This window comes from Pelobates fuscus, chromosome 1 (assembly GCF_036172605.1).
Source record: "Pelobates fuscus isolate aPelFus1 chromosome 1, aPelFus1.pri, whole genome shotgun sequence".
NCBI lineage: Eukaryota > Metazoa > Chordata > Amphibia > Anura > Pelobatidae > Pelobates > Pelobates fuscus.
Window position 1 is genome coordinate 355,221,182 of NC_086317.1, and position 12,314 is coordinate 355,233,495.

Genomic DNA, 12,314 nt, shown 5'->3' on the forward strand with positions numbered 1-12,314 from the left:
TAACATCCTTCTTTGGTATAGGTGCCCAAAATTGCACACCATGTTTAACATGTGATCTTAACAGTGGTTTATGAAGAGGCAAAATTAAATTCTCATCCTGAGAATTAATGCCCTTTTTCATGCATGACAATACCTTACTTAATTAGATGTAGCGAATAAGTAATCTCAAATTAAAGCTAGCACTTGATATTCAATTTTCCACCATTTAATCTCTCTGCACATTCTTCTGTTTCAGCAAGAGTGGGCTGACGTGTTTGATTTGGGTGTTAATTGTTGAACAAGAATTCAGTAGTAATTCACAGTTCACAGTTATGAATCGGCACAGTGTTGGAGACTTCGTAAATATTTTATTATTGTAAAGTACTCTCAGATTTGTCAAGGTGAAGGATATAAAATGTAATATAGTTCACCACTTGGCAGTTTTGGATATAGCGATTTTTATCATGCTTTGGAGAATGCAACCACAGTAAATCTCAGCTCGTCTGGATCACGTTGCATAAACTTTTTGCAAACCTCTATAGCATCCTAAGAAAGAAAAAAAAAAAAAAACGCAATGTTATCACACTATGAGCAACAATGTATCAGATTAATCACAAATATACAGAGTTCTGTTCAGTAAGACCGTCTCATTCACCCTGCTCTATCCTGAAACTAATCGCCTACACCTTGGCTCCCTGTCAGAGTTATAAACTCTGCCCTTTTCAGTCACACAATTGGGAAAAACAAAACAAAACAAGCCAACACAATATAACAGGTTTATGAGGCCAAGATAATCAATGGCCAGGAGAAAGCACAGTACATGGAGAAAAATAAACAAACAACTGAATATCATAAGAGGACTGATCAAGACTGAAATTACTGTATAGCCAGAAAGAAACAGTATTTTCAAATTTGGCTCTCGCCGAGATGCACACTAAATGTGCTCTCTAAAATGTAGGGCTTAATTTAATTCCCCTTGATGTGTATGTGTATATAAAGTTGAAGTGGTTTGTTATATAAAATTAAATTATACGTAGGCATTACAGACCTTGCTTTTAAAGCTATTTTGTTCTGTTATTGTCTTCTCAAGAGCAAAGATAACCAATTTATGTTTTCACAAAATCAGATTTAAAAAAAAAACACAACCTACGTTCAATAATAAGTGATATCTTACAAACCAAATATAGAATACCTAATCAACAAGGAAAAATATTCGAGTGAGTGAGTTGCAAACCCAATTTAAGCCAGTGTTTATACCTAATGGCAAATATTTTTCTGTAGAGAATATAAAGACAGAAGAGCAGAATGTGGATGGAATCTCTAAATGCAAGTACATTTTACATGGAAACTTCAATAAGAGACACACTAATATTATAAAGAGGCATTACTAGGTTATTAAAAAATAATAATAAAACAATATCAAAAGGGCAGGAGGTGGGCGACAGTGGTTAATATGAAAAATATGTTTCAAATAAATAAAATGAAATCCTGATTACCAATAAATAAATAATTATTTTCTATTTCTATTTCTATGCTTCACCTAATTTTTATGTTTTATCACTTGTTTCACAAAAACTCTCAGATATTTAGGTTCAGATATAAAATTAAGAAAAAAAATATACACAAGCAGACTTGCCCTGCTTGGCGGAAGTGTCCCCAAGAAAGGCAAATTAAATAAGGGAGCAGGCATAGAGTGCGTGGTACATGAAGAGTAACACCCACAAACATGGAAATGACAGAACTAGAACAGAGATGAGTGACATCTCCAAATTTTAGATTGAATACATCATATATGTTTGTGATACATGATGTATTTAAGGGGATTTAAAGAAAGTAAAAATTGGCTCTACAGGTTCAATTTAAATGTTAAATATACTTTGAATTCACATTTTAGTGAATAACCCTGTTACCCAATGCTCTTTCCACATCTTTCCTTACTACTCAACCTCCCACTACTGCTTACATTAAGATCATGGTAACTTTCACTAACATTTTTCTGTTGCTTGTTAGGAAAATAATCTTATAACAAGTTACATACGAACAGAACATTATTGGTCTTACTTCTAATAATGTGTCATCACTAGTTTGTCCGTGGTTTATAGGGAAAGGCTTGCAGCCATCTGTAAGAAACAGAGTACAAATAAATATGTACACATTGCTTTCATCATTTAAAATTTCATCAAAAGTTATGAGTTTTTTTGGGTTTTTTTTATCTCCTGCTCTGTTAATTGCCTACACTAGTTCATAGAGCTGCGTCATTGGTGTGAGTAAAGTTCAAATAACAGAGCATAAGAAAAGAAATTCTTAATTGAACACATGGTGCTTCAAAAAAATGTCAACTTTTGTTTTTTTTAATTTATTTATTTTTTAAACGGAAGCTCTGCAACATACAGCCATCATCTTTCCCCACAAGAACTGACTTCACAATCCCTTGGCCCATTGATGGTACATAAGCCATCCTCCAAAAGTACAGTGTGAATGGAGGGAGGGAAAAAAGGCAAGAGCTAAGGAAATGATAGGACGAGACATGAAAGAACGGGCAAAACGTTGCCAGGAAAAAGGACATTTTCTTTTAAACCGTACTGCAAAGTAAAAGATATCTCTTCTCATTACTGTGTAAGCTCTATTATTAAGCATCGTTAGCACTGAGGTCAATGAAGTTGAGCAGATGGAATTTGAGATTTAAGACTATTGGATTTTTAGACTCAAAACTATAATCAAAAAAATGTATATAAATGTATCTTAAAATAGTAATTGCTAAAAGGACATTAAAATTGAAATCCTTATGTATATGTAACATACCATATAGATTTATAATAAAAATGGCTTAATTACCCAATTCATATAGATGACCTTCTACATGTACAAAAGCAACAAAATGTAAATCTACTTTATCGTCTATGCTTGGTGCCTAGAAAGAAAGAAAAAAGAAAGTCAAATTAATGTAACAAAACAACAAAGGCATTCTGTACATTCTGAACAAATACTTCATTAATTTCCTTTGTTTCAAGAATGAAAAGGAGTTGTTATTACAGTTCATAAATTCAGTCACACGTCTTGCCCTTCTTACATTTGAAATACAATGCTAATCTCAAACCATTGTTTCATCCATGCGCTTTGTAACATGGAGCAGCAACAAAGACAAATGACAACATTAGAGACATGTCACTGTTCAAGTCCATCAGGAATTAAATAATACAGACATCTTACAAGCAATAGGAATAAAAGAGAAACAATTTATGACAATAAGATAAACAGGAATAGAGAGGATACCACCCATGAGCACCTGATATACTAAACATTATAGTTGGTGCAAGTAAAATATTGGAATACATTTTTTAGTCCCCCCTTCCCAGAATGATAAATTACTTTTATGTACAGAGAAAGAACCGTTCATCAGCCACTGCCAAAGACACGTTATCAGTTAGGGCTGGCTAAAGTTTATAGAATGCATTTTATAGGATTCCAAGCCAGACTTCAAACAGTGCCATAGTTGGCCGCCACAAAGTTATATAACTGAACTCCTTACAGGACTGATTTAGATTATTATTACATCTGTATTTGGTTTATTTTAGTATTATACTTAGTTTTAATATATTTATTTAAAGTCATGTTATTCAAGTGCTACAATATTCTTATCTACCAAGTAGGGTTATTAGCTTCATGTATAGATTGGATAGCCACTTTCTAGTATTGTAAATGGCTGTGGACTATGTTGGTGTTCTATTAACAAAAAGTAATGTTGTATTATAAATCTAATTTACCAACATTCTATTATATACTTAAACATATAATGTTCCCACCCATCCCTTGTATGACAGAGAGTTACAGTATATAATACCACTTGTCATAGTTTGCCTTTCTTCTCCCCGCCCCTCAATTTCTAGTTCTCACGGCCCTCCATTCAATGTTTTGAAAAAAAAAAAAAAAAAAAAAAACAACCGTGTGCGCCAGGAAATCTCACAGTGAAAAGCTCTTCATGCCATTATTATCGATTATTGCTTTACATGTTTGTATTTACACCTACAGGATTATTTTACCAAATGTAAGGTAAAAAGTCAAAATGGAAAAATTATCTAACTTCGTTATGCTTCCAGTTTGCCTAGCTTGGCCTTATTTTTAAAATTCACTTTGAGTCCTCACTTTATTATTACATCGTCATTTATAAAGTGCCAACATATTCAGCAGTGCTTTGGAGTTATAAAAACGGGGATATGTGACAAGTAATTAACATACAGAATACAACAGAGACAAAATGCTCAAGAAGGGCATTCTCAAATGAATCTGAGATTTTATTGAATAACCTGGTCGAACTTTGTTGTATTTATCCTTGTTTTGACTCCAAATGTATAACTAATTAAAGGTGTTCTGCTTTTAATAAAAAAAAAAAAAAAAAAAAATAGAAAAAAGTTTTATACTTTTGTCCTCTCAACATGTGGATTAACCCCTTAAGGACCGGACTGTTTTTGCGATGTTGTACATTTGCGACCAGGCATCTTTTTACACTTTTGTGGTGTTTGTGTTTAGCTGTAATTTTCCGCTCTCTCATTTACTGTTCCCATACAAATCATATATTGTTTTTTTCAGGACAAAAGGGGCTTTCTTTACATACCATTATTTATATAATCTCATGTAATTTAATTTAAAAAAAAATGAAAAAATATGATGAAAAATTGAAAAAAATACACGTTTTTTGACTTTTATGTGAAAAATCTTTTACTCATCTACAAAAGCGAATGAAAAAAACTGCTAAATAGATTCAAAATGTTGTCCTGAGTTCAAAAATACCCAGTGTTTACATGCTTTTTGCTATTTTTTTGCATGTTATAGGGCTATAAGTACAAGTAGGATATTGCGGTTTCAAAACATACATTTTTAAAATGTATCAATAGTGACATTGTAACACTATTATCTGTCATAAATCGCTAAATAACACCCCACATGTACATATTTTTTTAAAAGTAGACAACCCAGGGTATTCAATATGGGATATGTCCAGACTTTTTTAGTAGCCACTTAGTCGCAAACACTGGCAAAAGTTAGCGTTCATATTTGTTTGTGTGTGAAAAAAGTAAAAAACTAAATTGAACGCTAATTTTGGCCAGTGTTTGTGACTAAGTGGCTACTAAAAAAGACTGGACATACCCCATTTGCAATACCTTGGGTTGTCTTCTTTTGCAAATGGTATGCCATCATGGGGTAATTCTCATTCCTGGGCTACCATACGCTCTCAAAGGCAACGTAACCAACCTGGCCATTTACAATGTAAAAATATTTGACCCATATATTTGACCCTGTAACTTTCAAAAACGCTATAAAACCTGTACATGGGGGGGTCCTGTTCTACTCAGGAGACTTTGCTGAACACAAATATTAGTGTTTCAAAACTGGAAAATGTATCACAACAATTATATCATCAGTAAAAGTGCTGTTTGTGTGTGAAAAATGCAAAAAAAGTCACTTTCACTGACAATATCATCGCTGTGATATGTTTTACTGTTTTGAATCACTAATATTTGTGTTCACCGAAGTCTCCCGAGTAAAACAGTACCCCCCATGTACAGGTTTTAGGGTGTCGTAGAACGTTACAGGGTAAAATAAAGTGATAGCAAATTAAATTCTCTGGACTTTTGGCCTGGGTTGGCAGGCAGGTCCCTTAAATTGCAATCAATAAAATAACTTAATTATGTAAAAATATTACATAAATACGCACGTAGAATTTAAATATATATGCATATTTATATATTTGAAGTCTACGTGTATATTTATATAATTATTTATGTAATTTTGTATATGGACATATGAATAGTTCGCATTCTTTTTATTTATTTATATATACATAGATATATATACACAATTTCATTCTAAGTGTATTTTGATATAAATATATATATATATTAATATCAAAATACAGTTAGAATAAAATTTCGTATAGATAATTTTTTTAAAATTTTTATTATTTTTAATTTTAATTTAAATTACTTATTATTCGTATTTTATAATAATATATATATATAGTAAGGCATAGCCTGTAGTTGTGGGAGGGGTTACCCGGCTATAAAAGCTCAGGCCCCCTCTGGTTCAGCACTGGAATAGCCGGGTTCATTCGGAACCTTTGAACTTCCGGTTCGAGCTTGTCCCCACGTGATCCACTCCAGTCCGAAGTGCTTACCCTCTGCGCGGTACTATCCCTCCGTGCTCGGCGTCAAGCGCTCCAGCCCGGCGTTCTACCGGGGTCCCGACGAACTCCCATCCTCCCCAGCCAGACCCACGGCGGTTGCTGAATCCGGACACTTATCTACTCCAGGGCCCAGAAACCGTGAGTCTCATCCACACCACCCTCAGCCAGACGCCTGGCATCCACGCACACTTGGCACACCTGTTCCAAATTACTTCCTTATACTTACCCTACCGCTCGGTACCGCAGTTCCTTACCATCCGGTTTCACAGGTCACGCAGACCTCAAACTCTTACACTCCAACGCGGTTCGGTAACCGGCCACCCGGCTAAATTAATGTATGCAAAATTTCTTACTGACAAAACGCATGTCAGCTCACAACGCCCCCTGGTGGAGGAAATATATATATATCTGTTTACTTTCCCTAAAAACAGACGACCCCTGGTGGCCATACATATTATGACACAATGTTAAAATCGCAGAATATATGTTTTTTTTTTTTCTTCTTTTTCCCCATATTTCACTATTAAGTTATACTTCAGCTCCTGGCTATTATATCACAATGTCTTTTTTCATGTGTAATATGTTTTGTTCAATGTTTGCTTGAACTTGTCACAGATTTCCAAAAGCCGGGTGATGTTACCCATCACCTACACAGGTGTTTTATATAAAAAAAAAAAATAAATAAATAAATAAATAAATAATACAATTAGATATTTAAATCTAAACTTTGTCTTTGCGCACTCGGTAAGGAATAGCTTACCCCATGTCAGGGGTTGTCCCGTCCTTTATCATGTCCTCCACATAAAAGTCATGACTTAAACCAAATACGTCCATCTCCTCAGGATTCACTCCTGGCCCAATTCGAATCCTGGTTCAACACCTCCCCTGATACTCGGAGCCATCATCGGACTCCCATTCCTAGCCTACTACTGGTAAATATTTAAGTTTCACCGCACTCTATCCTTAACCTATATTTATCAGAGAGGATACAAAGGATAACTTCTAACTCTACCCCCAGATTATTACCCCACCTGACGTCCAAGCTATCATCCAATCAACATCGTTATTTAAAGCGTTAACAGGTAAAAACCATTTTACTAATTTAAAAAAAATAAAATAAAATAAATTTTCAAGGCCAAACCAATCAGCCGTCCCTAACCATATGTTTTATTTCACAGACAGAAAGGGAAAAAATTATAATAAATTATAAATCCCTCTAAAACCCAACGTTGGAAACTCGTACAACAAACAAATAGGTACGGTCGCACGACGATCACTCCACCCCGACCCAGTATATAGGGCAGTCAACTGGTGACAACATATATAGGGCAGTCAACTGGTGACAACTGGCGCACAGCCTGTAGCTAAGTTATTGTAAATTAAAATGTTCCTGGGAGGCATACACCCATCCTCGTCGGAGGTATACGCCCCTCGGCCCAACGCATAGACAGAGCCTCACAATAACCACCCTTGGTGGCCAGCTAGGGTCTCACCAGTCACAGCCAACCTACTTTGTCTTGTTACAGTCACAGAGAGGCCAACGTTACCGCCACGTCATTTAGGTGTCCCTCGTCCAACCGGCCCTCCACATAGATAGAGCCTCTCTCGCCACTTGGCACTAGTAGGGCCTCACCTTCCTCACAAGATAGATAATGTTTCGCCGGATTGGCATAGCTAGCACCAGTTCACTCAGGCAACTTCGCTCATAATCAAAACCCGTCTCTTACCCTATTTTTCATTTCTAGTATGTCTCAATCCCATGACCAAGAAGAAGAGCTGGCCATACCTGAAACCCCAACCAGACCCGCCACTCCGGCCGGCCCAAGCACACCCACCGAGAACCTAGAACCAGCCAGCCCATACGCTCTCCGGTCATGGACCATCCCCAAGCTCGCGGCTGAACTACGTCGCATGGGTGTCCCGTATCCAGCTACAGCCCGCAAAGCAGAACTATACAAACTTTACATTTCTAATGCTTGTACTCCCCAACCTGGAGTAGTTCTGCATTCAGAAAACTATAATGAGATCAAGGGTCTGATGTCTTCCCTCTTGGCCTCAATTACCACGATCAGCACCAGGCTGGATAAACTGGAAACTCCTCAGACGGCGACGGTCACCTCGCCCACACCAATCCTCACTCTGGTCCTCCTCCCTCACGGTAATGACACTACCATAAACCCAATACCAAGCACATCCTCCCACATCATCACGCCTGCACATTTCGTACCCCTGACAATACGCAAAGACATTCTGGAAGGCAAGGACATAAACCTGGTTTCTCTGCTAATCGCATCACAAGATGTGGTGGAGAACAAGGCTTATTGCTACGGTGATCTTTCGGTTGTGCTAAAAGCCAGAGATCCCAGGCTCAACCGGAAACTCACCATACCAGAATTCGTCCTTGCCTTCGGCCTCTACCGTGACGTAATCTGTTCCACTTCCCCTCACCGTAGGGAGGAATTGGACTTGTACATGCACAAGTTGGTGGACTTAGGACACAAGTATGGGGGTTTTTCCTTCTATGATTACCACAAATCTTTTTCGGCCAAGGCGGCAGCATCCATAACTCAATTCAACACTCATACCAACTGGAGTAACATGGATACTGAACTCTTCTGCCGCCATTTCGCGGGCCAAAAGCCTCCATCCTGTGCCCTATGCGCCTCTATCTCACACTCCACCAACCTGTGCCCAGTCGATCCTAACCTTCCTACCACTAGTCGGGCTACCTTCGGTTCCTCCACTGCAGAACACAGAGGATTGAAGGACAAGTTGGGCAGACCCATTATATACCTTGGCAAAGTGCAGATCTGCAACAACTTCAATTCAGGAAGTTGTGGGTTCAGTTCTTGCAGACTGCTGCACGTCTGCTCAATCTGCTTCCAGGCACATGCAAAAACTATGTGCCCCAATCGTCTGTACCCCAAACAATGACTAACCTTAGTTAGCATCGACAACCTGGCGTTTTACCTCCAGGCACACCCTTCCCTTCACTTAGTCGACTTCCTCATTCAGGGCTTCACTGAGGGTTTCCACACGGGTCTAGTCACACTCCCCACAGGTATTCTAGAATGTCCCAACTTACAGTCAGCTATCCTTGACCCAATCACTACACAGTCACTACTCAAGACCGAACTGACTAACGGCTTTATCATAGGCCCCTTTGTTCACCCTCCATTCGCCAGCTGGCGCACCAACCCTATAGGTATTGCCACTGGCAAGTCCAACAATAAAAAAAGACTTATCTACGACTTGTCCGCTCCTCATTCTTTACCAACTCCCAGCATCAATTCGTTAATACCTTCGGAAGAGTTTTCCCTGCAGTATACCACAGTAGATGATGCCATTCAATCCATTCTGAGGGCAGGGGGGGAGCCTGGTTAGGGAAAACCGATATTTCCAACGCCTTCAAGCTCCTACCCATTCACCCGTCCCTGTGGCACGTGCACGGCATCAAATGGGAAAACAAATATTACTTTGCCACCCGCCTTACCTTCGGAGCAAAAAGTAGCCCGAAATTATTCAACATTTTTGCCGACACTTTATGCTGGCTACTCCTCAATGTCACTCACTGTCCCGCTGTTCTGCACTATCTGGATGACTTTCTTACGATAGAACCACCTCAGTCCGCACAAGTTAGTCTCCAGAAAACTTTGGCCTTATTTACAGCATTGGGGGTACCACTGTCTCAAGCTAAGACAATAGGCCCTACTACAAAACTTACGTTCTTAGGTATCCACCTAGACACCGTTACGTTACAGGCTAGTCTCCCTCGTGAGAAGGTGCAGCAGATCATTGAGATGGTAAAGTATTTTCTGGGGAAGGACACGTGTACCAGGTCAGACCTGCAATCTCTACTGGGCACGTTAAACTTCGCCATGAAAATCATTCCCCAAGGTCGGGCGTTTATCTCAAGATTGCTGAGCCTTCTCCCGTTTCTCAATACGGACTCCAGCAGGATATCACTAGATATTCACGCAAGGGCAGACCTACTTATGTGGTTACGGTTCCTAACTCATTGGAATGGGGTAGCCATGTTCATTACACCTTTATCAGACTACTCACCCATCATCTGGACCGATGCAGCAGCTCACACAGGGTTCGCAGCAATCTATATCAATGACTGGTTCAGAGATTCATGGCCGGTAGAAACCCTAGGTTTACCCTCATTTCCAAGTACATCGGCTCTATTTGAGATCTACCCAATAGTGGCAGCCGCAAGAGTTTGGGGACACTTATGGCAGGGGAAAGCGGTAAAATGCTTTTCCGACAACAAGCCAGCCTGTGACATAATAAACAAGAGTAGATCCTCCTCACTCACCATCATGAGACTGATTCGAAGGCTGACTTGGTTAGCAGCGACACTACAGTTCCATATCACTTGCATCCACATTCCAGGGAAAACCAACATAGCCGCTGATGCATTGTCTCGATTTAACTTACAGGTTTTCTTAAAGACACACCCCACAGCCAACTCCAGACCGGTCAGCACCCCTCCATTCCGATACCTCATCCTGGACTAGAAAGACTGCTATCTCACAGCAGATACCTAGCCGGAGCAGCCCTATCCACAAACACATCCCGCGCTTATAATCGAGCATTTACCTTATACACCAAATTCACAACAGACCATCAGTTAACCAACACCCATTCTTTAGACTCCATTATCGCCTTTATTTCTGCCACCTTAACCTAAAATTAGCATTGAACACCATTAAACTATATCTCTCGGGTATACAACATCATATCATCAGTGCCTACCCTAGTACTAAACCCTTCATGTCTTCCTATCCCGTAAAAAACATATTAAAAGGTATACTGAGATTAGACATACCCACTACCTCGTCTAGACTACCGATAGACGGTCCCAAGTTTCGCACACTCTCCAATATTTTGGACTCCAAACCTTTCGAATCCCATACCAACCTGGTTATCAAGACAGCGGCATACCTAGCTTTCTATGGGTTTCTACGTCCAAACGAACTCACTACCAATAGTGTTTCTTGTCAGCCTCTCTACATTTCAAATCTTCAGAGAAACACAGATCACTACGTACTCAGCCTGGGTCGCACAAAAACTAACCAAGTAGGCCCACCTACTAAGATCTGCTACTACCCCACGGGCAATCAGTGGTGCCCGGTCGCAGTATTCGACACCTTTTTGGCCACCCTCACAGGTCTCAATCAAAACACCCCACTACTCGCACTCCAAGGTTTACCCTTAACAACGGCCAAGTTCATTCAGTACATCAGAACTCTGTTCATCTGACTCGGCCTCAATCCCACAGGATTTTCCGGTCACTCTTTCAGAATCGGAGCCGCTTCAGCAGCCTCTAGTCATGGCGTACCATCTCACATAATTAAAAGATTAGGCCGGTGGAAATCAGCGGTTTACACCACTTACATTCCACAACCAGAAATAGAACTAAGATCAGCATTCAAAGGTCTTGCTATGTAATCTGTGTATAAATAAAATGAATTGTTTACTCCAACCTTTTTGCCCTCTTTTATTACAGGCCTACCTCATACGTCGGTTACGGCACACCTCAACCGACTTTCATATTCTGGTATAATCAGTACACTTACGGCTTATGTCCCCGACTACAAATAGTAAGGCATAGCCTGTAGTTGTGGGAGGGGTTACCCGGCTATAAAAGCTCAGGCCCCCTCTGGTTCAGCACTGGAATAGCCGGGTTCATCCCTCCCACCACAACCCTCTATAAACCATTCCTGGGTGGGCCCTCTTTTATTTCAGGCCTACCTCATACGTCGGTTACGGCACACCTCAACCGACTTTCATATTCTGGTATAATCAGTACACTTACGGCTTATGTCCCCGACTACAAATACAATATATATAGTTATTATATATATTATATATATACACACACGTGTGTAATTTAATTATAAGTATTTTTATATTAATATATGTACATATTAATATAAAAATACACTTAGCATGACATTATATATATGATATATAGACATATATTATATAGGTACAATATATGTCTATATATCATATATATACACATATATAATAATATTTTTTTTTATTAACTTTCACTTTAAATTTTTTTAGGATTTTACACATGCAGGGAGACTGCCTGTCAGCACAGACAGTCCCCCTGCAGGCAGATACTTGGACACCTATT

The 12,314-nt window shown here is 39.1% G+C and overlaps 1 protein-coding gene across 1 annotated transcript in view; it reads right to left on the reverse strand.

The window, feature by feature from the left end:
- Nucleotides 1-327: 327 nt before the first annotated feature.
- UCHL3 (ubiquitin C-terminal hydrolase L3) overlaps nt 328-12,314 on the reverse strand; it is a 45,273-nt gene continuing 33,286 nt past the window's right edge. Inside the window, exons 5-7 of the mRNA XM_063425932.1 lie at nt 2,815-2,890; nt 2,041-2,099; nt 328-525 (exon numbers count right to left, since the gene is read on the reverse strand). Of these exons, the coding sequence (XP_063282002.1) occupies nt 442-525; nt 2,041-2,099; nt 2,815-2,890 (219 nt within the window). The 3' untranslated portion in view covers nt 328-441. The remainder of the gene's footprint in view (nt 526-2,040; nt 2,100-2,814; nt 2,891-12,314) is intronic.